The following is a 27,846-nucleotide window of genomic DNA, read 5'->3' as shown; positions in this document are numbered from 1 at the left end:
TATGAAAATCTTATTTTACAAAAATGTTAACACAGCCGATGGCTACGACTTTGGTACACATAAACAGTCCGCCTTCGGGAAAGCGCAAGTAATGCGTAAATCGACGACTACACTTCAGTTGCGGGCACCGTCCCGTTAGCCCCACCCCTACCGAAGCCCGTCTCCTTGCTATTGGTTCCTTTCCCTACCCCGTCGGTTGCCGTGGAGACCAAGGCTATGGCAACCAGGAGAAGCCAAAGTTTGTCGAATCTCTGGAACCGCCGAGGAATCCCGAGCTCTTGGCCCGACTCACCGCTGCCCTCATGGCTCTCTACGAGCTCTTCTCTCACCCAGTGGAGCGGGGCTACCGCGCGGGGCTCTGCTCTAAGGCCGCACTGTTCCTGATGCTGTCCGCCGCGCTCACGTACATCCCGCCGCTGCTGGTGGCCTTCCGGAGCCACGGTGAGCCTGCCCCCCGGCCGGTGCGCGACGCGGCTCTCCGCGGCGACCGCGCCGGCTTCCCTGACCTCGGCCCCTCCGCCTCCCGCCCTTTTTACCTCAGGGTTTTGGCTGAAACGAAGCAGCTATGAGGAGCAGCCGACCGTGCGCTTCCAGCACCAGGTGCTGCTCGTGGCCTTGCTAGGACCCGAGCACGGTGGTTTCCTAGCCTGGAGCACGTTTCCCGCCTTCAACCGGCTGCAGGGGGATCACCTGCGCGTCCCGCTCGTTTCGGTGCGTGGTTCCCGCCTGGGCCCAGCCGCCCGCCGGTACTGGGCTGCGGTGGGGATGGGGGAAGGGGTGGGAGGGCGCGCCGCGGCCTGAGCCCCGGCCCCTGTGTCCGGGGGAGCCCGGCTTGGGTCTGAGGGAGTCACGAACCCACGGGAAGTTCTGTGCACAAGTTCACTGACCCGAGCTTATGTTTAATTTCCTGGGGAGCAAATTTGTTGTTTCATTCGACTTCTCCAAGCCGTCCACCACCCCAATAAAGTTAGCTACAGCTGTCAGCGTCTGTGACCTATACAGAGGCTAGAAGCCTGGGGGGCAACCTATGTCCGACCCTGTCATTTCCGTGGGCCTGCCCCTTCCTAATGGAAGGGTGGTCGCGAAAGTTGCCTTATGAGTCGTGAAGGCCGAGTGGTGTTCTAGTTAACTACCCCGTCGTGCAGCTGCAGTAGTGCATCAGCACTCGGTAGGAACGGAAAGGTCAGGCATTTTTAGGCAGACTGACACGCGGAAGCCAACGTGCTGGTTGGTTAAGCAACCTCCGCAGAATGTGCTGCTGGCCCAGGCCCGCCTCCCTGGGCTCGCCTCCTTAGATGCCGCTCCATCCTGCCGCTGTCTGGGATGAAAATGAAGCATTTTACTGTCTGTAATCTAGTATCTGGTTCACGATAAGTGAGGGCTTCCTATACAATCACCCCCTTTACACTCATTTTCTGAAAACATTTTCCTTTAGAAGTAGGAAAATTCTGGATTTCCTTCTTCCAAAGTTGAATCTCTTTTTTTTTTTTTTTTTTGCGTACATGGGCCTCTCACTTTTTGTGGCCTCTCCCGTTGTGGAGCACAGGCTCCGGACGCACAGGCTCAGCGGCCATGGCTCACGGGCCCAGCCGCTCCACGGCATGTGGGATCTTCCCGGACCGAGGTCCGAACCCGTGTCCCCTGTATCGACAGGCGGACTCTCAACCACTGAGCCACCAGGGAAGCCCCAAAGTTGAATCTCTTTAGACATCTCTGAGATGATTGGCCTACAGTCAAATTTGTGCAGCGGAAAAAAAAATTGACTTTTTGCCCAGCAACTAAACAAAGTGACAAAAATTTTAAAATCTGATTGGTCATATGAATAACCGCAAACAAAATATGATTCCCATTATTTTTATGATTACTTTAAATTTCCTTTTTTTTCCCTGACTATAAAAATGCATGCTCATTGTAAAATATTAAAGACTTACAGGTATGTATAATGACGTAAAATTAAAGGCTCAGTTTGGTACATGTATCGATACTTGTTAATTAACCTTCGTTTTAAGGTCTGCAAAGTATTTCATGATATGGAAAACTGCAGTGGATTTAACAGTTGCCTGTTGGTGGATTTTTGATTTGCTTTTACTTTTTCACTAGTAGAATACTGCAGTGAACAAGACTTTGAATAAGTCATACATCTTTAGACATCAGATTGTGAGGAATTGGAATAGAAGCTGTTTGTTGAAATTGTATAAATACATAGAAAACTAAGCAAGCAAATAAAATAATTATTAACTCCAGAAAAATAAAAGTAAGGAAAAGCAATCAGTTATGAATAGGATTTACATATCATAATTTGGTGAACACTGAATGTTAACTAACCAGAATAAGACTTTAACGCTACTGGGGGGATGGGAAGGTGGCGATGCTGGCTGGAAGGGAGGGGGAAAGAAAACTAAATTATCCCTCCTTGTGGGAAGACAATAGAGGATGCCTGAAATGGAAGTTGAGAAGTACCAGCCAATGCCAAGGTTGTGTAAAGACATGGAGATACATTTCTAAATAATAAGGTAAATGAGGCAAAATTAGTTGCCCTGTGGGTGGAAGCCTGCAGGTTTTTGTAACAAACATTGTTGAACACTTTGATTCTTTAAATGATCAGGTCTTTTAAATTTATTTAAAAATAGAAGTTGAGTAGAGACAAATTTATTTTCGCAGCTCCTCCCTAATCGTGACATATTGCCCATTTTTATTCTTATTTGAGATTATAATGCCTCTGGGGAAGGGTGACTGCGGGTGAGAGGCCAGTATCGAGGTACGTTTCCTTTTCCCTGTAAACCCACTGTACTTCTGTTCCACCTGTGTTTCCTTTCCAAAAGTGGAAACAAAGGTGGTTGTTCTTGTTTGTGTTACAAACACACAAAAAATTAACTTGTTAGTTTTACTTTAGGTTAGCATTCCTTGTCTTTTAAATTTTTGGTAGAAATTTTTTCTTTACATTTGTATATTCCTATCTGTCATACTTTCTGGTTACTTGAGTCTAAGAAATAATCATGAAACCTTAAAATAATCATGAAAACAAGGATACAGCATTAGGTTTCATTCATGTGTTCTTTTCACTTGTTCATCCACCATGACCTGGGTTGGCTTCCCAGTTGGATTGCTAGTTAGCCTCTTATCTCTGTAACCAGAAACCACTCCCTTGAGAGCACTGCCCACCAACCCCCTACTTCTGGTGTGTGTGTGTTGCGATTTTGTGAAGCCAAGACTACCTCTTGTTTTTATGGTGTCCAGAGCTATTAATCCTCTTTAATACTGGGCAGTTTTACACTGTAAAACATAAAGCCAAAGCTCCTTTTTCTTAGTCTTTTTTTTCTCTCCATTCTAAGCCTCTATAAGTAATTTATGACCTTGTCTACTATCTTTCTCAGTAAATTATTTGCTTCCTTGCTGGCTGAGCTCTTGGTTTGAGAATAGTTTAAAATCATGAGATACAAATAAATAGTTAGAAGATATAAAGGAAGTACAGAAAAAAAGTAAGCAAAAATTCTAGGAGAAAAAGGATAATATCAATACAAGGGAAAGAGGTCTACCAGATATTAAACTATACCTTAAAGCTCTAATAAGTAAAGTAGTGTGGTTTGGGGAATTATATAAAAAGTATGGAAATGGACCCTAATATGACAAAGGTGGCATTTTAAATCACTGCATAAAGATGGAGCTAGTCCTCAGAGACTGTACAGCAGAATTAAAGTCCAGATAGATCAAAATTAAATTTAAAATCATAGAAGTACTGAAACAAATGAGTGAAAGCTTTTTTGTTTGTTTGTTTTGTTTTTTTTTGCGGTACGCGGGCCTCTCACTATTGTGGCCTCTCCCGTTGCGGAGCACAGGCTCCGGACGCCTAGGCTCAGCGGCCATGGCTCACGGGCCCAGCCGCTCCGTGGCATGTGGGATCTTCCCGGCCCGGGGCACGAACCCGTGTCCCCTGCATCGGTAGGCGGACTCTCAACCACTGCCCCACCAGGGAAGCCCCCAAGAGTGAAAGCTTTTAAATCTCTGAGTATGACGTAAAATTTAGAAGGCATAAAAGAAACTTTTTTGATAAATGCAAGTATAAAATTTAAAAAATTATTGGCCTGGTGAAAACCATAAGAAAAGCCAAAACACAAATGACAACAAGGAAAAAAGTTTTACTATTTGTATCACTTGTAAAGGGCTAATTTTCCTAACATAAAGTGCCTACAGATCTATAATTAAAAGACCAACTACCTAGTAAAAAAATGGGCAAAGAATATGCACAGTTTATAGAAGACAAAACACACTGTGAACTAAAAAAACACATGCACAGCCTAAAAGTTGAGTTATGTTTTATTAGGCAGACATACTGAGGACTTCAAGCCTAGGAGGCAGCATCTCTAGTAACCCTGAGAAAACTGCTCCAAGGAGGTGAGGTAGGATATACAGGAGTTTTGCAACAAAGGGCAGGTAGTAGGAACAAAAGATTACTGTTAGTACAAGAAAACTAGATCTCAAGTTAAGGAATTTAGCACTTTGCTATGTATGGGAAGATGCTAGAGATTTGGCTCACTGAAATCATTCCTTTGATATGCACCTCAGCGGTCTGGGGCCAGTATCCTGTGTTTTCACATCCTGAATTTCCTCAGGGTGCACCGTGGGGAGTGGCTGCAGTCTGATGGCTGCTAGATGGCAGGTATTCTTTGTTTCTGTCCTGAGTTCCCTCAGGGCTCGCCAGCTCACCATCAGCGTGGGTGTAATCGCTAATGACTGTGACATCCTTTGTTTACTGATGTGGCAGGCAGTATTCTATTTCTCAACACATAACTCTTAAACATATGAAATCGTGCTTGTAATTAGATGCAAATTAAGACTAATTGAGATATCATTTTTATCTATCAAATAGGCAAAAATTGAAGTTTCGTAGCACGGTGAGCAAGATGTAGGGAATTGTGCATACACTCCTGTATATCTCTGGTGGGAGTGTAGATTGATAAAACCTCTTTAAGGACCATATTTGTTTGTCCATATATGTCAAAATTACCAATTCATGTGCCTGCTTCTACTTATAGTAAGGTATCCTAAGGTTTGTGCACACATGTGAAATGACATATGTAAAAAGTTGCTCATTGCAGCATTGTCTGTAGCATCAAAAGATGGTAAACAGGGCTTCCCTGGTGGTCCAGTGGGTAAGCATCCGCCTGCCAATGAAGGGGACACGGGTTCAAGCCCTGGTCTGGGAAGATCCCACATACCGCAGAGCAACTAAGCCCGTGCGCCACAACTACTGAGCCTGCTTTCTAGAGCCCACGAGCCACAACTACTGAGCCCGAGTGCCACAGCTACTGAAGCCCACACGCCCAGAGCCCGTGCTCTGCAACAAGAGAAGCCACTGCAATGAGAAGCCCAAGCACCACAGCAAAGGGTAACCCCCGCTCGCCACAACTAGAGAAAAACCCACACGCAGCAACGAAGACCCAGCACAGCGAACAATAAATAAATAAAATACATTTTTAAAAAAATGGTAAACAACCTATGTAGCAATAGAAGACTCATTTAGAAAGTTGTTCTATCTACCTAGTGGAATGTTACATAGCTTTTTTTTTTAATGAAGTTGGATTTATATCTATTGATGTGGAATTACCTCCAAGAGAAATTGATAAGTGTAAAAAACAAAAATTGTATATAATATGCTTCCATTTGTATAAAAATAGAAAAAAAACCCCAAAATATACGAATGTGTGTATTTACATACACATGCATGCTTCAGCTATCTCTGGAAGAATTCAAAGGAAACTGACAACATTGATTGCTCTGGGGAAGGAGCTAGGTGGCTGAGGTTAAGGTGGGAGAGAAATTTTTCACTACGTAGCCTTTTGTACCATTATAATTTTGTAACATGGGAATGTAATACATATTCAAGATTTTAAAATTACAATGACAACAATTTTAAAAGGAAAAATTTAGAAAGCGCCATGTAAAACAAAAGCAAACCAAAAAAACAGTAAAATTTTAAAAGCAGGTAAATATATAAAATGCCACTTTGGAAAATAGTTGGCAGTTCCTCAAAAAGTTAAGCATAGAGTTATCCTCGCTCTTCTAGTCCCCGCTTTGCCGCGCATTTAAGATTCCTCGTGGAAGCTGAAGCCGCGCTTTTGGCGTGGCCCCTCCAGCCAGCCGGGCCCTTCAGATGAGAACCGTGCCCAGGCCAGCGCCCGCAGCTCAGCCACCAGCAGCGGCTCCACCATCTGCTGTTGGCTCCCCTGCTGCTGCTCCCCGGCAGCCAGGTCTGATGGCCCAGGTGGCAACCACTGCAGCCAGCGTCGGCCACACTCTGGGTCATGCCCTCCCTGGTGGCTTCAGTAAGAGGAAGTAATGCTGAGATCTCAAGGCCTGACGTCACTTACTGGGAGCCTCAGGGAACCCAGCCGGCACAGCAGCAGCAGAATGGCCCATGCTTTTTTCAGGTGAAATAGTTTTTGGAGTGTGCACTGAACCAGGGTGACCTTAAGCTTTGTGAAGGTTTCAGTGAGGTGCTAAAACAATGCAAATTGGTGAATGGGTTAGCTTCATCTAGAAGTTCCAACTGAAGACATGAAAAATCATCTCTCATGACCATGTTGATTTAGCATTAAAAATATAATTAATAGTGAAGATAAAAAATGTGAAGCCACCAGTTAAGCCTCTCCTCGATCATTAATAGCTTTTGTGCTTCAGAATTGCAGTGGAAGAGGGTATTCTTACCATGTAGAAGCTCATGAGATGGTATTGAGTTTGGGGCTGGGCGGATGTTCGGCCTCTTAAACAAGCTTTTGTTTGTGAATTAATTAGAATAAAGTGATTTTCTTTCCAAAAAAAAGAAAAAAAATAGAGTTATCATGTGTTCCAGCATCCCTACTCCTAGGCATATGTGTACCCCCCAAAATTGAGGACACATGTCTACACAGAAACTTGTGCACAAATGTTCATAGCAGCCTCATTCATAAGAGCAGTAACAACAGAAAAAAGTCCAAACAACCCAAACGTCCATCAGTGAGTGAATGGATAACAAAATATGTTATAGCCGTACAGTAGAATATTACCCAACCACAAAAAGGAATGGAGTCATGATATGTGCTACAACATGGATGAACCTTTTTGCTAAGTAAAAGAATCCAACCACAAAACAGCACATGTTGTATGATTCCATTTAGATGAAATGTCCAGAATAGACAAATCTGTAGAGACAGAAGGTAGATTAGGGATTCCAGGAACTTGGGGAATTAACTGGTGGAGAGGAGAGATGGGTAGTGACTGCTAATGGGGATGGGTATATGGTTTCTTTGGGGGCTGATGGAAATGTTTTGAAATTGGAATCAGTGGTGATAGTCACACAACGTTGTGAATATACTAAAATCTACTGAATTGTAGCAAAAGCGTGAATTTTATGGTATGTGAATTATGTCTAAATTTTTTAAAAAGCAGGTTGGTGATATCCTGGTGATATGCTTACAAGCCGTAGTAATAAAAATTGCTATTGGGAATTTCCAGGTTAGGACTTCGCGCTTTCACTGACTAGATCCCTGGTCTGGGAACTAAGATTCCGCAAGCTCCACAGCACGGTCAAATAAATGAATAAAATTGAAATTGCTATTGATTTACCATGCCTCTGGCATATGCTAAGCATTTCATCATTAGATAATACATTTAAATTCCTGTATGTGATACTTGGCCTTTAACAATCACTTAGTAAAGTGTTAGCCATTGATTTTTTACATATATTATCTCTTTAAGCCTCACAGTAACCTTGTGAGGTAGAGGTTATACCCCCATTTTACAGACGAAGAGAACAAGACTCATAGCTAAGTGACAGTTTCTAGCTCTCAGCTAAGCAGTCAGGTCTACAGCTCAAGGGTTTCTTGGGGATTTTTTAAGATTTATTTTTATTTATTTAGGCTGCTCCGGGTCTTAGTTGTGACACACAGGATCTTTTTTTTAGTTGAGGCATTCATGCAGGATCATGTTCCCCCACCAGGGATTAAACCCTGGCCCCCTGCGTTGGGAGCACAGAGTCTTACCCACTGGACCACCAGGGAAGTCCCCAAGGTTTCTTGGTTTGTATCTTATACTCTTAACCCTAGTGCGGCAAAATACTCTTCTAACTCTAAACATAAAGCTAGACTGACTACGACCTGTCCAAGAAACTGCCCAGACAGCCAAGGAAGCAGTGGTTTTAGGTCAAAGTTTGACCAAATGAGGGCTTCCCTGGTGGCGCAGTGGTTGGGAGTCCGCCTGCCGATGCAGGGGACACGGGTTCGTGTCCTGGTCCGGGAGGATCCCACATGCCGCGGAGCGGCTAGGCCCGTGAGCCATGGCCGCTGAGCCTGCTCGTCCGGAGTCTGTGCTCCGCAGCGGGAGAGGCCACGGCAGTGAGAGGCCCGCGTACCCAAAAAAAAAAAAAAAAAAGTTTGACCAAATGCTTGGAGGTGGCTTTGCAGTTGCTAATTTGGGAAACTGCCTTAGAAGTCAGAAACGGCCTTGTTTCTGCTTTAGTCAGCTCACCTTGGACAGCGTCTCTAAAGTCCCTATGCTTTCAATGCTTTAAAAGTCAAGTTTCTTGTTTCTAATGAAAGAAGAAAAAAAGCACAGAGTGACCTTTTTCCTCAATGAGCCTGACTTGGTTCTTTAAGCATGTGTGACCCAGAGAATATGGGGGCTGAAGACTACAAGAGGATGCAAGAAGATGAGCGGAGAGTACTGTGTGTCCGAGACATGTTTTTTCACCTCTCCGAAATCAGAGTGTGTCTGCCTGTCAGTGGTATCTTTTTTGTTTTGTTTTGTTTTTTACTCGGGCCTCTCACTGCTGTGGCCTCTCCCGCTGCGGAGCACAGGCTCCGGATGCACAGGCTCAGCGGCCATGGCTCACGGGCCCAGTCGCTCCGCGGCACGTGGGATCCTCCTTGACCTGGGCACGACCCGCGTCCCCTGCACCGGCAGGCGGACTCCCAACCACTGCACCACTAGGGAAGCCCTGTCAGTGGCATCTTACAATAGCTGTTGGCCAGAAGACAGGCTTGGCTAGTCCTCATTGACTACGTATGAAAACTCAAAAGTACCAGCACCAAAGCTTGCAGAAGGGACATCAGCAACTTGAAAGAAAACCCCAGAGACAATAATAAAACATTTTAACCCTAAGAACCAAGTGATAAGCAGGTAAGGGAAGGTTCAAGAGGCACTTAATAGTAGGATAAGTCCACAGAATTTTAAAGCCTGCTTATGAACCCAGACCAGTGAATTTTAGTTCCCTTTGTGAATGTTTTTTAAATGCTGTATAAAACCACCAGTGTGCTTCATGGCACAAAGGACAAACTTACATAGAAAAGTATGGATAATACTGAGTCAAAAAATGATACAAAGAGTCATGATGTAAAGAAGTTTTAAGAATCCCTGGATCAATTTATTTTGCATATATTTTTCTATGTGCATAAATAGGATATCTGATATTAATATGCCTCAGTCTAAAAGCTCTTTCAATAAGTATAACATAAATACCCTTAGTGATTAGAAAGCATTGTGTCATAGTTTAATTGGAAATATTTTTGCTTTCTTACTGGTATAGAAAATATTGGTACATTTTATAATTAATGATATCTTAGATTAATTGAAATACAGGTAGCAAGGATTTTATATGTCTAGGAGACATGGAGTGGTATACTGTTCCTACTTTGCTGGAGACCCAAAGACTGGTGTCAAAGAGTACTATCAGGGCTTCCCTGGTGGCGCAGTGGTTGAGAGTCCGCCTGGCGATGCAGGGGACACGGGTTCGTGCCCCAGTCCGGGAAGATCCCACATGACGCGGAGCGGCTGGGCCCGTGAGCCATGGCCACTGAGCCTGCGCGTCCGGAACCTATGCTCCGCAACGGGAGAGGCCACAACAGTGAGAGGTCCACGTACCGCCAAAAACAAAAAGAGTACTATCAGCTTAAAAAGAAAAAAAGGGAAACCCCAATGATGACAAGTATATGGTAAAGTGGACACTGGTATAAACTAGGAAATTAACCTTCAGTAAAAGAATATGACTCTAGGGAATTCCCTGGTGGTCCAGTGGTTAGGACTCTGTGCTTTCACTGCCAGGAGCTGGGTTTGATTCCTGGTCAGGGAACTAATACCCTGCAAGCCACGTGGCACAGCAAAAAAAAAAAAAGAAAAAGAAAAAAAAGAGTATGACTAGAGAATAAAAGATGTGAAAACAAACAGGAGCCAAATAAAATTCCAGCAAACTATCAAATACTGTAGAATCCCTGATGAGAAAAATGTTGCAAGTCAAGGCACTGTGGAAACAATGGCACTAGTGAAATTTACAGCTACTCTTACTGTCAGATGCTGTGCTGGTTATTAGGTCTTGTCTCAGCTCCAAACCTACCCTCCTATACTCTCCTTTGTGATGCTCATGCTGAGATACTGAAAACCACATTTTCCTCTGCCTACTGGCTCCCTGTTAGATTCTGCCAGTAGGAGGCATGGTGAGCCTTGTTCTGGGAGTGGCAGAAGACCAGAAATTGCAACCAGGGTGAAGAACCATTGCTGGGGTGATGCAAACAGCAAGGAGTACATCTTTCTTCCTGCCTTATTGACTCCCTCATGGGTTCTTCATCCCAGCTCCAAAGGTACCAGTACCAGCTGACAGCACTCCCTTTTTGAGGTCTGAGTTCTAGCTCCTTGAGGTAACGCCAGCCTCTTCCTTTTCTTCTCCGGCCCTAGGTAGTTATCCTGCAAAAAGTGTTCCCTGTTTGCTTTTTTAGTCCACTAATGCCTGTGTTATTAATTATCCCCTATACTACATTCCCCTGTTAAAATAACTGTTTATTTTCATTTCTTCCTTCCTGATTGGACCCTGATTGATACAGGTGGACTGATGGGCATTGACTAAATCCAACGATGCCTGTATTTATCCTATCTAGTATGTTAGTATTGATTTCACACATATCTGTAAAGGATTACCTGTTTTAACTCAAGAAATCTTTGAAATTAGGGTTCTTATGGGCTATTATAGAATCAGGAGTCAGTAAACTTAAGTTCTAGCCCCAGTTCTGTCATTGGATTCCATACCCTCTCTTGGTCTCAAAGTAATTATATAAAGAGGATGACAGTACCTACCTATCTAACTATTGCTAATTATTACTAGTAATAATACTTCTCTCCTGGGGTATGCAGAGGGACGAGACAGGATGAACTGTGGATATAAAAATTGCTCCAAATTGCACATATACCTTGTAGAAATAAGGTGATGGTGTGATTTATGAATTCTCTTAGCCAGACACACCCATTGGATTTTAGTTACTAATCCTAAACTTGTGTTAAAGAAGTATTAGCTCATTGAGGGGACTTCCCTGGTGGCACAGAGGTTAAGAATCCACCTGCCAATGCAGGGGAAATGGGTTCAAGTACGGGTCCGGGAACATTCCACAGGCCTCGGAGCAACTAAGCCTGTGTGCCACAACTACTGAAGCCTGCACGCCTAGAGCCCGTATTCCGCAATGAGAAGCCCACGGACCACAACAAAGAGTAGCCCCTGCTCGCCGCAACTATGTGCAGCAACAAAGACCCAACACAGCCAAAAATAAACAAATAAATATTTTTAAAATGTTAAAAAAAAAGTATTAGCTCATTGAACACCTGCCTTTGTAGCTGTTGCATTTTGTGTTAAGCTTGGTTTGAAGTAAATGGAATTAGCTAATTGATTCCATCAGTGGTCCAAGTGATAGCACAGCGATGTAACTCACCTTGCCAGCCCCAAGGGAGCGAGAGTCTTACTTGGTGACAGGTCCTCTGTGGGAGATGCACCATTTGCACCATCACTCATCCCCATGGGCCTGTCTGGGCCCTCATCTTCCACTGTCTCCAGCTCATGCACTCGGCCTCATCTCACTCCGTTAAACACTGACCCGCTCACCCAGAGTATGTGTGCTTTATCAGCTTGGCTCACTCTTCCCCAAGACATTTATGTGTCTTATCACCTCACTTCACCTGACTTCTCGGACAGTCAGGTATTCCTGAATACTTTGTATAAAAATTTTTGTTCTGTCCTGGTCATTCTCTAATTTTAGTTTGCTTCATTTTTCTTTGTGACACTTAGCACTACCTGTTAGCACATATCTGTTTGTTGATTTACTTTCTGCCTCCCTGGCTGGGAATGTAAGCTCCGTTAGGGTGGGGACTTTGTCCATTTTGTTTGCCATTATATTCCCAGAACCTGAAGCAATGCCTGGCACATAGTAGGCCCTCAGAAAATATTTGACAGGTTGGGACTTCCCTTGTGGTCCAGTGGTTAAGACTCCATGTTCCCAGTGTAGGGGGCCTGGGTTCGATCCCTGAACAGTGAACTAGATCCCGTGTGCCGCAACTAAAAAAAGATCTCACGTGCCGTAACTAAGACCCAGCACAGCCAAATAAATAAACGTTTTAAAAAAAAAAAAGGAAAAGAAAATATTTGACAGGTTAATGAATGGATTTAACAAGTAGACACCAATTATGGTGCTGTGCTGGATCTCTGTCCTCTGTGAACATGGCGTAAAAGTGTGCTGGCTTCTTGCAAAAAGATCTTTCTTAACCGACATCTTCTCCTTGAGTTTAAGTCTGGACATTTTAGTCCTGGAAAGAGGATCAGATTTGAAGTCAAAGATGTGGTTTCATATCCTGTCTTTACCAATAGTAGCCGTACTCCATAAATCCCTTAATCTCTCTGAGCCTTGGTTTTCTCATATATACAATGGGGATAGTACTTGCTCTGCTTACCTTCGCCTTATTGTAAAGGTCAAATGAAACGTGTTTCTCTCCCTCTCAGACTGTGTTAGAGTCTGGATTCTTCTGGCATTTCCCTCCTGGTCACTCTCCTCTCTTGCAAGTTGTTGATCTTTGTCTTCCTATCCAACCCTAAAGATCCAGAAAAGCCATGGATCCACTACAGAGAGTTAACCTGATTTGTCTTCCAAATCTTCCCAGATACCAACTGAAAAAAATTCACAGGAAGACAAGCCTGTGAATTCACAAACTCTTTTCCATCCTACTCATAATTGCTAATACATAATTGCCTCGGTAACCTGATCGTCAGCCATGGTAACAGATATCCCTCGCCTACACCGGCAAAGCTGATGTAACAGGACAGAGAAAATAGTATCCAACAGAACAGAGAGGGTAGGTTTTTCTATAACAAGGCCTAGGATAAGGACATTATTGTCTAGAAGGAAAGAAATGATTGAAAGGTTCTGAAAACTGAGATATCTCCATCTCAAACGACCTTACTAGCCTGAAAAAGAACAAAGAATCTCTTCCCCCACATAAAGGTATGGTGGAAAACCAAATGAATCAGTACATGGGGAATTCAGATGGGAATGCTGATACCCCACAGCACAATCCTTCTGGGAACCTACAGTGGAAAAGGATCAGTTGTAGTAACAAGATCCTGAGTTGTGGCAAGGAATCATGTCACCAGTGATCACATTTCAGTGAGTCTTTCCTGCTAGTCATTTTAGGGTCACTTTAGGGTCACTATGAGGTGAGACTGGATTCTGGTGTTTTTTAAGGATCTGTGATTTGTGTTTTTCCCTCCTTGGATCTCTGTTTTCCCTACTTTTTTTTTTTTTTTAGTATTTATTTATTTATTTTTGGCTGCGTCGGGTCTTAGTTGCGGCACTGGGGCTTCTCTCTAGTTGTGGTGTGTGGGCTCAGGAGTTGCGGCCCGAGGACTTAGTTGCCCCATGGCATGTGGGATCTTAGTTTCCCAACCAGGGATCAAACCCACGTCCCCTGCATTGGAAGGCGGATTCTTAACCACTGGACCACCAGGGAGGTCCCTTCCCTACTTTCATGGCCATAATTTATAAAGTACCTGTGTAGTTTTAATGCCTCACTGATTTTACTTAGCTTTCTTTTTCATTGTATTCATTGGTACTAAAAGATGCACTAGGCTATAAAGCCCTGACATCAGTCCAACACTGAGAATCTGAATCAAAGCACTGTGGTTAAAGAATATATAAATAGAGCTTGGTGTTTTTCTGCTGAGTCTGTTTGGGGAATGCATAATGATTAGGATTCTTTCTTTTCTGTTTTAAAAAGTTGACTTCTAGAGAAGTAGAAGTCTGCTTTGATATGCTATTTAAATGTTCCATACAAACTCAGGCATGTTTCTAAAAAGGAAAGAAAACACCAGCAATAAAACCAAAAAAGCAAATGAGGCAACTGAAAAAGAACAATGCATCCAGATGTTTACAATGTTGTTACTGCCACTTCCAGGTCTTCTTCAGTTTGGCCCTAGAACATTTGAGAAGCCCAAGTATGCAGTTTAGGGGCCATGCATATGTGTCTCTTTCACCACGATTGATCCACTTATACCTATGTATTTTTCTCTTTTCTTTTTTTTCTTTTTTTTTTAAAAATAAATTTATTTATTTATTGGCTGCGTTGGGTCTTCATTGCTGTGTGCGGGCTTTCTCTAGTTGCGGCGAGCGGGGGCTACTCTTTGTTGTGGTGTGCGGGCTTCTCATTGCGGTGGCTTCTCTTTCTTGCAGAGCACAGGCTCTAGGCACGCGGGCTGCAGTAGTTGCGGCACACGGGCTCAGTAGTTGTGGCTCGTGGGCTCAAGAACGCAGTCTCAGTAGTTGTGGTGCACGGGCTTAGTTGCTCTGTGGCATGTGGGATCTTCCCGGTCCAGGGCTCAAACCCATGTCCCCTGCATTGACAGGTGGATTTTTAACCACTGTGCCACCAGGGAAGTCCCTTTTTCTCTTTTCTTCCGGTGAGGAAGATAATGCCTCTGTGTGGCAGAGCTCTGAGTCACTGTGTACGTCCAACAGTGAGATGGATTCCTCCCAGACTTATTAAGGAGCGGGGTCACTGGCCTCTTTTGGCTTTCCTAGACTAGAGAAGAAGACAGGAACCAGGATGGGAAAATGGACATGTTACATTTTAAACTGGAGCTTCCCCTGCAGTCCACGGAGCACGTTCTTGGTGTGCAGCTCATCTTGACTTTCTCCTACCAACTGCACGTGAGTCCTCTCCCTTTTGTCTTTCAATAGAACAGAGCCCCCTTTCTGATTTCTGGGAAGACCCACACTGCAGAAGACTTTTCAGAGGTGTCGTTTGGGATTTCATTGCAGAAGTTAAATTTGAATGTTTTTCATTGAGGTCACATTAATTTACATGAGCTATTAATAGGTCAGAGGGTTCTGGGCAGAGTGCTTCCTGCATGGCTGAGTGAGGCATAGGAGGGATGGCTAGACTTCAACCACAGACAGGCGACACTTAGAACCCAGAGCCCCTTGGATCTGGCCGAAATTGATACTGTCTCTCCTTCTAATGATTTCAGAGGATGTCGACATTCGTGATGCAGAGCATGGCGTTCTTCCAATCCTCCTTCGCTGTTCCGGGGTCCCAATTATATGTGAACGGAGACCTGAGGCTGCAGCAGAAGCAGCCCCTAAGCCATGGTGGCCTAGATGTTCGGTACAACGTAAGGATATTGCTTACTGTCCATCTCTTTTCTTTCTGTATGTTACTGTTGTGTGTGTGTGTGTGTGTGTGTGTGTGTGTGTGTGTTGGGGTGTTTTTTTTGGCCGCACCACGCAGCATGTGAGATCTTAGTTCCTGGACCAGGGATCGAGCCCGTGCCCCCTGCATTGGAAGCGTGGTGTCTTAACCACTGGACTGCCAGGGAAGTCCTTGTATGTTACTGTTTGTCAAGTTCTTTGAAGAGGGAGAAAGGAACGTTGGAAATAGCATGTCTTTGTGGGTAGCATAGAAAAGGATTTCTGAGGAATTCTCACCATGAGTTATTTTAAAATATGGAGACAGATACCCCTGTATTTACATGTAAGAAGAGAGGAAAAGAATAGTCTTTGTCTTCAAGAATTGAATTGCTTATAGTTTTTGGGTATGTGCATGCGTGGGCACACACACACAGTGTATTTATTTCAGTTGATCTTTTTCAGTTCATGTAAAACATTTGAAAAATAATACTGGACTTCCCTGGTGGGGCAGTGGTTGAGAGTCCGCCTGCCAATGCAGGGGACATGGGTTTGAGCCCTGGTCCAGGAAGATCCCACATGCCGCAAAGCAACTAAGCCCGTGCACCACAACTACTGAGCCTGCACTCTAGAGCCCGCGAGCCACAACTACTGAGCCTGAGTGCCACAGCTACTGAAGCCCGTGCTCCACAACAAGAGAAGCCAGTGCAGTGAGAAGCCTGCACACCGCAACGAAGAGTAGCCACTGCTCGTGGCAACTAGAGAAAGCCCGTGCGCAGTAACAAAGACCCAATGCAGCCTAAATAAATAAATTTATTTTAAAAAAAGAAGAAGAAAAGAAAAAGAATACTAACCACCATTTGTTAAGCATATAACATGCCAGCCTGAGTTAAGAGGTTTAAATGTGTTATCTCATTTAATCATTACAGCAACCTCATGAGATGCCTTCTCTTCCAGCTTCCCTGCTCTCCAGCCGCTGGTCCTGTCATTGTCCCCCTATGTTCCTTTCTAGGTTGCTTATCCTATTGCCCCATTCTGGTCCCTGTTCAAAGCTCCTGAGCACAGTCCTTCCCTGGCACTCCTTCCAAAGAACATTTACCTGTCCCTCCATCATTCCTCACCCAGGTTTACTCCCCTTACCTCCACCTGAAATATGAAAGAGAGGTTTTCAGTTTGTTCATTTGCCATCTCCCTCAGTGGTAAAAGCGCTGCCGTCTTCTGTCTTCTCTCACCCCAGCGCTTGAAACAGTGCCTGCCGCATTGTAAGCACTCAGAGTGGATGTGGGAATGAACTCTCATCTCACACATGAGGAAACTGGAGCTTACAGGGATTGATTAATTTTCCCAAAGTCCCACAGCTTGAAAGTAACGGAGCCACGAGTTGTCTCTCTGAGGCCAGAACTCATGCATCTGATCACTTTTTACTAACCTTTACATTATCACAGGGAGGCCCGAATAAGTTGGGCTGGGCTACTTTTTTAGTATTTATTTCTGGCTGCACTGGGTCTTAGTTGCAGCACAAGGGATCTTTGTTGCCACGTGTGGGATCTTTGGTGTGGTATGCAGGATCTTTTTTTCAGTTGCAGCATGCGGGATCTAGTTCCCTGACCTGAACCCAGGTCCCCTGTGTTGGGAGCACGGAGTCTTAACCACTGGACCACCAGGGAAGTCACTGGCTGGGCTACTTTAGAAAACGAATATGAGATGTTATCATTTGTTATAGGCATAAGCCAGGACTGTTCCAGATAAATTGGGATTCGTGGTCACCTAGCTGTAATCAACATACATTTTGTTTTGTTTTGTTTTAATTAATTTATTTTTGGCTGCTTTGGGTCTTTGTTGCTGCACGCGGGCTTTCTCTAGTTGCGGTGAGTGGGGGCTACTCTTTGTTGCAGTACGCAGGCTTCTCATTGCTGTGGCTTCTCTTGTTGCGGAGCACGGGCTCTAGGCACGCGGGCTTCAGTAGTTGTGGCTCGCAGGCTCTAGAGGACAGGCTCAGGAGTTGTGGCACACAGGCTTAGTTGCTCCACGGTGTGTGGGATCTTCCTGAACCAGGGCTCGAACCTATGTCCCCTGCATTGGCAGGTGGATTCTTAACCACTGCGCCACCAAGGAAGTCCCAACATGCGTATTTTAAAAAGGAGGAGACTATCAGATATAAACTTAATGTAGCACTTTTTATTTGAAGGTTTGTATATTACATTACGTCAACAGGAATATGATATTAGAGGGCAGATCTTTCTTTTCTTCAAAGGATTATGTGCTTACTGTTTGTGCTTTATCCTATTTCCATCTCTGTATTTCAAAGAGATCAATTAGAGAGAATCCAGGCAAGAGCAAGAAAAAGACAAAGGAGTTGAAAATGTGGTCTCTTAAAAAAAATTAATCATTTCTCCCATTGGAATAGAAAGGGGTATTTTATAGCTTTTAACGTGTAGAAGGTGTAAAAGGTGGATATCGACCCCTTGTTTCCATCCCTGCAAAAAGAAAGACTGAGAGTAAATGACTTAAATTGTTGCAAAGGAGTTCATTCATCCTTCAAGAAAAGATTATCAATACTGGAATGGGCCACCAAGCACAAGAGGGTTGTCTCTGAGGTCAGCCTGGGTGGGCAGGAGGGTAGAAAAACAAGAGGGGAGGGCTTCCCTGGTGGCGCAGTGGTTGAGAGTCCGCCTGCCGATGCAGGGGACACGGGTTCGTGCCCCAGTCCTAGGTGAAGGCCCGCGTACCAAAAAAAAAAAAAAAAAAAAAACACCAGGAAAAACAAGAGGGGAAGCCGCTTGGGTGCTCACATCACATCCTCCTGTCGAATCCCAGGTATCTGTAATCAACGGGACCAGCCCTTTTGCCCATGACTACGACCTCACCCACATTGTTGCTGCCTATCAGGAAAGGAACGGTGAGTCATGGAGAGAGTTCATTCAGCTGCTTCTCAAGGACTTTGCAGGTTAATGGCGTTATTGGAGAGAAACAGAATTAGAGCCCATGTCATATGAAAGTATCAAAACCAGTGAATGCTTGGGACTTCCCTGGTGACGCAGTGGTTAAGGATCCGCCTGCAAATGCAGGGGACACGGGTTTGAGCCCTGATCTGGGAAGATCCCACATGCGGCGGAGCAACTAAGCCCGTGCGCCACAACTACTGAGCCTGTGCTCTAGAGCCTGCAAGCCACAACTACTGAGCCTGCGTGCCACAACTACTGAAGCTCTCGCGCCTAGAGCCCATGCTCCGCAACAAGAGAAGCCACCACAATGAGAAGCCCACACACCACAACGGAGAATATTCCCTGCTTGCTGCAACTAGAGAGCGCCCTTGCACAGCAATGAAGACCCAATACAGCCATAAATAAATAAATACATTTATTTATTAAAAACAAAACAGTGAATGCTCAGTTATGGAAGGTGAACAGGTTGCTCAGGGTTTGTCCTTTTTCTCCTGATCTAAAGACCCACACGCTAACCATCCCCTCTACTGCTCCTATTGTCTGGCAGGTTAGTGCCAATTAACTGCCATATATATCCCACCACTGACTTGATGGGTTTATATGTATAGATATGTGAGTTCCTCCCCACACCATACCTGTAAAAGAAGCCAAAGACAAGTTGCTGTCCATAGTTTTCAGATGGAAATAGGGACTGTGCATGACGCACCCCATGTCAGCAGCTGCAGTAGGAGAAAGCACCCAAGGTTCTAGCTGGAAGGCCGAGGGTATCCATCCCTTTCAAGAGGTGGGCTCTCAGGCTGTCCCTGAGTGTGTGCTTGACTCAGCACATCTGGCTGGTTGGTGGTCTGAGGTTTTCTCTAAAGGCATCTAAAGCATTACTTGGCAACCAGACATCATAGATACTATACAGAGACATTTAACAAGTGAGGGGACTGCAATTCCAGTATTTCTTTCTGATTTTATGTAATACTCTAGCAGCGTTATTCCAAAAATAAAGAATTTTAGAACACAAAAATGTTTATCTACAAATCAACTTTTCTTTCTTAATTCCTTCCAGTCTTTGTACATGTGTAGATTTTTTTATACAGTTTCTATCATAGTTTATTATTTATTTATTTTGGCTGCACTGGGTCTTAGTTGCTGCCATGCAGGATCTTTTTTTTTTTTTTAGTTGCAGCATGTGGACTTCTTAGTTGCGGCATGCATGTGGGATCTAGTTCCCTGACCAGGGATCTAACCCTGGCCCCCTGCATTGGGAGCACAAAGTCCTCCCCACTGGACCACAAGGGAAGTCCCAGCTCCTATCATAGTTTAGAGACACTTTATGATCTGACTTCTCTTTTGTACTTCGTAATATAAATATTTTCCCACACTGCTACAAAGTTCTAATTGGTTTTCTTTTCAGAGGTAGCATAGTATTCTTTTGCTTAGCCCTTCAACAATTGTAGAACACATAGACTGTTTCCAAGTTTTTAACTTATTTTAACAAGTATTTTAACAAATAATATGTGAGCAACTTGGAACATTCAGTTTCTCTTTCCTTTTGAATTATTTCTTTGCTATGAGTTCTGAAGTGCAGAATTTGCCCGAGAAGTCAGAGTATTTTTATAGCCCTCAATATTTTATTGCCGAAGAGAGTGTTCATGGATTAACTCCCCATTTTGTTGCAGTAACCACCATCCTGACTGACCCCAACCCCATCTGGCTGGTGGGAAGGGCTGCAGAAGCTCCATTTGTTATTAATGCTGTCATCCGATACCCCATGGAAGTCATCTCATATCCTTTCTGTTAAAGGGCCAACAGTAGCTGGGTTTCAAAAAAGGAAGGGATTCCTCAGTTGTCCCAGGAAGGAACAGATGTGGGAAGCCTCAGACTGGAAATTGCTGCATTTGTAGCCCCCATGCAAATGACTGTCTGTCTGCAGTTCATACAGGAAAAAATATTCATTTCCTGTTCATATTTCTTCTTGAGTAATTCTTCTAGATCAGAATCATCCATATTTATGTCTTAATAATCTTTTATTGTCTCTTTTATCTTAAGGGTATTTGAAACATTTTTGCCATTTTCTGTCTAAACTAACCCTTTGGTTTAACATTTCCTTAGAAAATGTCATCTGTGATTCCTTAACTGTTTGTACTTATCTACCAGGATTCTGGGAAATGATAAAGTTTGCTTGGATCCAGTATGTCAGTATCCTACTTATCTTCCTCTGGGTATTTGAAAGAATCAAAAGATTTGTGTTTCAAAATCAGGTGGTGACCACAATCCCTGTAACAGCAGTGCCCCAGGGAGAACTGTATAAGGAGCATTTATCTTAAGAAGACCCTGTCTGAAAACTGTAAGCTACCTCACTATTATAGTCTTCTGAGGACTGTCATCTTAACGAAATTTCTGAAAAGAGCCTGTGGACACTTGCCCACGTGTGTGCTTTTCCTATCAGAGACAAAGAACATTCCTTTCTAATTTCCCTCTACACAAATTCTATATTTTCTACGCGCCTACAAAAATAATCACGGACTAGGTTGTGGAAATGTTTCTGAGGGTTCCTGAAGGCTATAATTTGCTTTTGTTTTTTGTCTCTGACTTGAATTTCAGGAGAAAACTACAGTCAGTTCAGAGAGCTTGGAAAGAGTCCCATCTCTGGTCAAGCAAAGACTTTTCCTCTCTTGAACTGAGAAACATGCTATGTATTTCTTCCCCCTATTGTAAACCACGTTTTACTCTTTTCAGGGCTCTCTGGTGATAGATATGCAAATCATCAGCACTTTCCACTCCTGGGCATCTAAATTTCCCATTCAGAACTGATTTCCAGCACTGAGAGGCCTTTAACTGGAGATCTGGAGAGTGAGAAAGGGAGCGCTCCAGAGCACATGTGTGCACGTGCGGGAGGGTGGGCGACTTGAGGACACTAGGACCATCCATCCACCTGCCCCGAGTCTAACAGACAGTCATCTGTCGGTAGCTCAGCTGAACAGCCCTTTATCCCTGCCCTGCTGTGGCTGGCTCTTTGCCCTCTGTCTGGGCCCCTGGAATAGCTGGCTGCAGTCAGAAGTGCTGTTCCTTTCACAAGCCCCTCAGCAACAGTGGGGGAAGTAAGGAGTGTAACAACAGGTTCTTTCTCTTTGGCCCTCACCCAACACCCTGGACATTTGCCACTCCTCCTTGACAGCCCTCCCCCTTCTTGAAAAGGACATGGGTGACAGAGGAGCTGTTGTTGGTATTGGCTCCCACTGCCTGACAACCACAGAGTTTACTTGGAGGGCTAGCGGGAAGCCCAGCTACTTGTGTTTCCCTCGACTAAGGAGCAGGGTGCCCATCAGAGTGGGCCGCTTTGGAGAGGACACACAAGGAGCAGGGAGGGGATAAAGAGGATGCTAGCCCAGGCAGCCCAATCCGGGCCTGGCCTTTAGCAGAATGACACGCAGTCCAGTCAGATTACCCTCAGGACTAAGTGAGTGTCTGCCGAAGAGACCGCTGGAATGGGCCTCTGTTGCAGAGAATTCTCCATTCTCGCCCTAAGGACGCCTGGACCTGCTTTATGATACCGAGATATCACTGGCACTGGAAGGACACGCCCTCTATGATCCACGCTTCACTCCCATCCACACACACACTCCTGAGTGCATGCCTCAGTTTACCCTGGAGACTCAGTTTTTATTTCCCAAGCACCTTTTCATTCAGACTGACCAAAATAAGAGTTTTGGAAACAAACCTGTTTTGAAGTATCCAAGCACCAAAATATCCTAATACTGCCCCCTCTGCTTTTTCTTTTAATATTTTGGGCTGTTTATATGCCTAAAGTTTTTTTCTTGAGATTTAAATAAATAAGTGTTTCTGGTTTGAATCACCAAAAGGTAATGAGTATGGAAAGATAGCTGAAGATGTGTATAAACATGGCTTTGCATTTTATTACATTATTTTCATGCAAAATGTGTATAAAGAACCATGATGTTTTGTAACTTTATAATTAAAATGTTCAAACTGGAAGGTTGCATGTGGCTCTTCAGAGGGAGAGTATTTGGAAAGGGGAGGATGGGGAGGGCAGAGGTTGTGCACACTTCTTGGGGTTACTCACCAGCAGCCTTGCTTTGCCAGGGCTCTGCCCAAAAACCTTGGAGCTTTTGTGAGCTCTTCGCAAAACTCTTGTGGCCCTGCCCAAAGTAAATGCGAATTTTTGGTGAAATCCACATGGCGTGTGGAAACCACAGGCTGGAAAATTACAACTGCGTCTGGTGAATATTAGATTATTTACAGATCAGATGTTGGTAGCTTCTGAACCTGAATCACACCTTATAGCTGAAAGAGGGGGGAAATGGAAATATACAGGATATTATCAATTGGACTGTAACCCATCACTACATCATGGTTTGAGATAATTAATATTTGGCAGGGGGGAATCCCTTATTTTGCCAAATGATTTTCCAGTTTCTGTTTGAATCAGGTTAGGTCCCATCATGTAAGATTGATAAAGCAATTAATAAAGCTTTCTTCCTTTCTCTTCATGTTCATGCTTTGTAAAAGAAGTTTTGGTTCTTTGTGACCACATAAGTTCTAAATGCCTATTGGGGGAAATGTGTAATTACAGAAACCTAAAGAAAATAAGTTGTCTGTAAATTGCTCCCTAGAAGTTATCACTGTTGGCTTTCTGATACACATCTTTTTACTCTTTTGTTTCTAATATTTTTTGCTATCATAAACAACACATCTATGAACCTTGCTTATAAATCCTTTTTGCTAGTTTATTTTCTTTAGATCCTAGAAAGAAATTATGAATTCAAAAGCTTATGATGTTCTCAGGATTTTTTTTAATATATTTACTTTATGTATTTATTTTTGGCTGCGTTAGGTCTTTGTTGCTGTGCGGGTCTCCTTGTGGCGAGCGGGGGCTACTCTTCATTGCGGTGCTCGGGCTTCTCATTGCGGTGGCTTCTCTTGTTGCGGAGCACGGGCTCTAGGTGCACGGACTTCAGTAGTTGTGGCTTGCCGGCTCTAGAGTACAGGCTCAGTAGTTGTGGCCCAGGGGCTTAGTTGCTCCGCAGCATGTGGGCTCTTCCCTGACCAGGGCTTGAACTCATGTCCCCTGCATTGGCAGGCGGATTCTTAACCACTGCACCACCAGGGAAGCCCGTTCATAAGGATTTTAATTCATCTTGCCAAACCGCATCCTGGAAAGAATGCACTAATTTATACTTCCAGCGGCAGAGATTTCTTTTAGATCCCACAGCTGATTACAAGAGGTCAGAATTCTCTTTCAGGTGCTTTGACTCTGCTCCGTTATTTGTAGGAGGAAATAGCATGTTTATTTATTGAAACACACCCTGTATTTATCGGGACCGGCTATCAAGCTGAGGCTAGAGCAGGGAGGGGACAGAAAGAGGGGCACAGCCAGCTGCAGGCCTAGCTCCTGAGGGCCACCTGGTGTCCCGGCCCCCAGCTCGGCTACTACCCGGGGAGGCTGCGCGGATCCGCCTGGCATCAAGATGCCTGGGGCTTGGTTTAGGGCTGAGGCTGGGGGCTTGGGAAGCGGTTTGGATTCCAAGTCCTTTCGCTGTGAGGATGCCACCGAGAAGGAGGAGGGGCAAAATTAAGATTCGATTTCCTTCACAAGGGCCTTTTGTGTTCCCAGTAGCCTCCCTTCTCTGGGGATTGGAGGGGGAAGACAACTTTTTGGTCAATTAGTGGGATGAGAGCTGACTCTGCGAGCGCCCTCTGACATCCTTGGCCAAGCCGGGCGCCCCCGGCAGCCCCCCGGGCCCACCTGTGCCCTCCTTCCCCGGGGCTCGCCCGCCCCCGCCGCTGGACGGCCGCCCCTCCCCCGAGGCGTGGCCCCTCCGCCCGAGGTGGGCAGGGTAGCCGGAGCTGGGGGCCAACCGGCTTTTTCCTTCCTTCCCTCCCGCTCCGGCTCCCGCCCGCCGGCTCCGGGACAGCAGCCACGTCTGAAAGCGCCTCATTGTGCGCGCTCCTCTTGGGCCGGCAGCGCAGAGCAGCGCCGCGGGCCTCCGGCGGCCGCCCAGGTAGCGCGGGGCGCGGGGCCGGGCACCCAGGGGGCTCCGGGGCAGGAGGGCCCGAGTCTGTTTCTTGTCCTTGCCCTGCGACTGCTCCGCCGACATCGCATTCTTACGACACCTCTCTTTTTTCAGGGGGAATCCTGCCCTGTTTGCTGGTTCCCGCCGCCTTGGGTCTCCAGGTGCCTCCAATATCTTGGTATCCGCTTCGCAAGTCCATGCCTCTTGGAGCCCTCTCCCTGGTGTCACTGGGTGCCCCTTCATAGCCTTGGGACCCTGCGGAACAAATCAGCCGCAGCGGACTCTCCCGGAGAGGAGACAGAGCGGCTGTGGAGAGGAGCTTGGAAAAGACGTCCAGGAGCCTTTGCTGAGACTGGGACCAGAGGCGTCTGCCTCCCGCCGCGCCAGTCGGACTGGGACGCCTCGCTTGGGGTACGTTGGTTCGTCCTCTCTCCGCTCGGGATGCCCACACCCTGCGCGGCCTGGGCCTAAGCCAGTGTGGCACAGCTGGGAAGGCCCTGATCTTGCAGCCGGGTCGGCTGTGCGAGTTGGGGCTGAGGGTGGTGGTTGTGGTTTTATCAGAACGTGAAAAGAGCATCGCCGCCCCGAGTGCGGGTTGGAAAGTGTCTTCCTGGGGCTTCAGCTGCCCAGGAGATCACTGCTTGGGGATCCCTTGTCTCTTGAAATTTGAGTTTCAAAGGGTATGGCTTTAATCTAGAAAATTCTCCGAGGGCTTTTTCCAGGGAACTCTGGAGGAAAAGCAGCTCGGTGAGTGAATTTGGAACCAGATCCAGCTGAATGTGAGTCTGGCGGCCCCTGCTTCTCGCTGCTGGATCTTGGGCAGCAATAGAGACCTCTCTCGGCCTCAGCGTAGGTGCCCAGCAAATGTTAACTCTCTTTCGTCTTCCCTCTTGTACGGGAGGCATGAGGATGGGAAAACTGAGGCCTCAAGAGCAGAAAGGACTTGGCTGAGGTGAAGCCATGAGCGAGTGAGCCAAGTACCGGAGCATAAGAGCATGCTACTCAGGGAGCGTTGGCTATGCTAAGGGTTGGATTGTTCCATTTACTCCTCCCGGACCCGTGTGGTAGGCGCTGTTAGAGCCTCGTTTACAAAGGAGCCAACTGAAGCACAGAGAGGTTAGGAGTGACCTGCTCAAAGTCACACACCTCGCTGGTGGTAGAGCGAGATTTTAACCCAATCTGGCTTCAGGAGCCAGGCTTTTAGCCATTATCCACTGTCTTCTGTTTTGTAGGTAATGCCCCTGCCTAGGCTTGCCACTTTCTGCGGCTAGGGTGCTAGGGTCACTTGGACCTGGTTAGGCTATTGTCCTTGAGCTTTGCTTATGAAAAGGCTTTCCCTTGGATTCACAGAATATAGTTGTGACCTAGGATTTGGGAGATTCCTGAACAAATACTTATAAGTGTACTATGTGCCAGACATTGTTCTGAGTGCTTTATAAATATTAATTCATTTACTCTTCAAATCAAGCCCATGAGTTAGGTTATATTATTTCCCCTATTTATAGATTTTTTAAAAGAGGCACAGAGAGGTTAAGTCACTTGCCCAAGATCACACAGTAAGTGATCAAGTGGAGTTCACACTCTTAGCCCCTGTGCTGCTCCTACGCCCTCTAATGAGATAGGGTCCCACTTCTAGTCTAGTAAGGGGAGTTAGGTACAGAAATGCATGAGCAAGAGTATTCTGGGTGGTGATAGTAGCATTAACAATGATTTCCCCATATCACCTAATACTCAGTCCACATTAAAATTTCTCTGATTACCTCACAGATATCTTTTTGCACTGGCTTTGTTCGAATCAGAATCCAAACAAGGTCCACATGTTGTCTTTGGCTGTTTTGTGTTTTGAGTTGTTTTCTTCTAAAACAGTCCCCTCCTTTTTTCATTTTATGTCATTGATTTATAAGAATGATTTACTTTTTAAAAATATATGAATCAAAATAAGAGATTAAAAAATAAACCAGAGGACACTCCAGACTATCCCTGTATATATAAGAGAGCTCAGTCCACACCTGGGGGAACACAAAGGAATGTGCAAAACATGCACCCTCTACACCCATTCCCTGTGTGTGTTACTGCAGAGAAGAGGTGGGTGCCCCAGACTTTAGGGTACTTCAGCCATCAGGTGCTGTGATTTAGACCAACTTAGGTGCTGTGTAAGGTGTGCTTTGAGAATCCCCAAAGCTCAGAGCCAGGGAAAAGGGATTTATGCGTTGATATCTGCTCATCTGCTCTGAAATGCCCCCGGGGTGGCTCTGAGCCAAGGAGGCTTGAGGCTCCTTTCCCAGACTAATTTGATTTCATTTCCCAATAGATTCTTGCAGGCAGTTCTGTTTTCTCCAGCAGCATCCGGGTGTGCAACTGTAGCCTCCCTGCCTCTGGCTGATGCCACACAGCTGCTCCTCGGGGCAGGCGTGGAGACGGCAGATGTGGCCAGGGCTAAGGGCCAGGCACGTCTCCTGCCACAGCCTGGCCCAGCCCACAGCCCTGAGGCTGAGTGTGGGCTAGGGGCCCTTGACAAGCCCCTCAGGTAGTTCCTTCCCATGCCCCTCTCCTCTGGCCACCTGGGTACTCAGGTCAGGTGGGAGATGGTTTGCAGGCACCTCTCTCCCTGCAATGAAAGCTGAAGTAGGCAAACTCCACCCATGCCTCCTTGAACCAATGAAATAGAACTGATAATTTATGATTGACAAAGTAATAAAAGTCTCTTGGAGACCACCTGGAAAATGCAGCAAAGCAATAACAAGAAAAAAAATTACCTGTAATCTGGCCATAAAAAGATAGCCACTGATATTCAGCATGCATCCTTCTGGATTTCTTTCTATACATAGTCATGACTTTTGTTTTTTAATAACAGCTTTATTGAGATATAATTCACATACTTTAAAGTTCACCCTTTTAAAGTTTCCAATTCATTGGTTTACAGTAGATTCAGTGCTGTGCGTTAATCACCTCAAGGTTCATCCATGTTGTAGCACATATCAGTATTCTTTTTATTGCCAGACAATATTCAATTATATGGGTACACCCCATTTTGTTTATCCATTCGTCGATTGATGGACGTGTAGGATGTTTCCACTTTGGGGCTATTATGATTAATGCTGCTGTGAAAGTTCATAAAGAAGTTTTTGTGTGGATATATGTTTTCAGTTCTCTTGGATTTATGGTACTGTAGAGTGGAATCACTGGATCACATGGTAGCTCTATGATTATCTGAGGGACTACCTGTTTTCCACAGCAACTGCACCATTTTACATTCCCACCAGCAGCATATGAGGGCTCCAGTTCTACCATGTTCTCAGTAATGCTTGCTATTATTCGTCTTTTCTCTTATAGTCAACCTAGTGGATGGGTATCTCATTGTAGTTTTTTTTTTTTTTTTTTGCGGAAAGCGGGCCTCTCCCTGTTGTGGCCTCT

At 45.2% G+C, this 27,846-nt stretch overlaps 2 protein-coding genes and 1 pseudogene across 2 annotated transcripts in view; all 3 read left to right on the top strand.

Moving 5' to 3' along the window:
- Positions 1-259: 259 nt before the first annotated feature.
- TMEM231 (transmembrane protein 231) lies at positions 260-22,846 on the top strand. The gene is made up of 7 exons (XM_024735806.1): positions 260-441; positions 542-711; positions 14,856-14,984; positions 15,305-15,448; positions 18,279-18,360; positions 20,077-20,182; positions 20,544-22,846. The coding sequence occupies exons 1-7, from the start codon at positions 303-305 to the stop codon at positions 20,722-20,724; spliced, it is 951 nt and encodes a 316-aa protein (XP_024591574.1). The 5' UTR covers positions 260-302; the 3' UTR covers positions 20,725-22,846.
- Positions 3,077-6,551, top strand: LOC112393452 (coiled-coil-helix-coiled-coil-helix domain-containing protein 2 pseudogene; annotated as a pseudogene).
- A 1,939-nt stretch (positions 22,847-24,785) lies between the features above and the next one.
- CHST6 (carbohydrate sulfotransferase 6) overlaps positions 24,786-27,846 on the top strand; it is a 17,572-nt gene continuing 14,511 nt past the window's right edge. Inside the window, exon 1 of the mRNA XM_024735807.1 lies at positions 24,786-24,843. The gene's annotated coding sequence lies outside the window, so the exon portion shown is untranslated. The remainder of the gene's footprint in view (positions 24,844-27,846) is intronic.

The sequence above is a fragment of the Neophocaena asiaeorientalis genome, unplaced genomic scaffold (genome assembly GCF_003031525.2).
Source record: "Neophocaena asiaeorientalis asiaeorientalis breed wild unplaced genomic scaffold, Neophocaena_asiaeorientalis_V1.1 scaffold40, whole genome shotgun sequence".
Lineage (NCBI taxonomy): Eukaryota > Metazoa > Chordata > Mammalia > Artiodactyla > Phocoenidae > Neophocaena > Neophocaena asiaeorientalis.
Note: the sequence above shows the minus strand (reverse complement) of the source record. Positions and strands in the feature narration are given on the sequence as shown.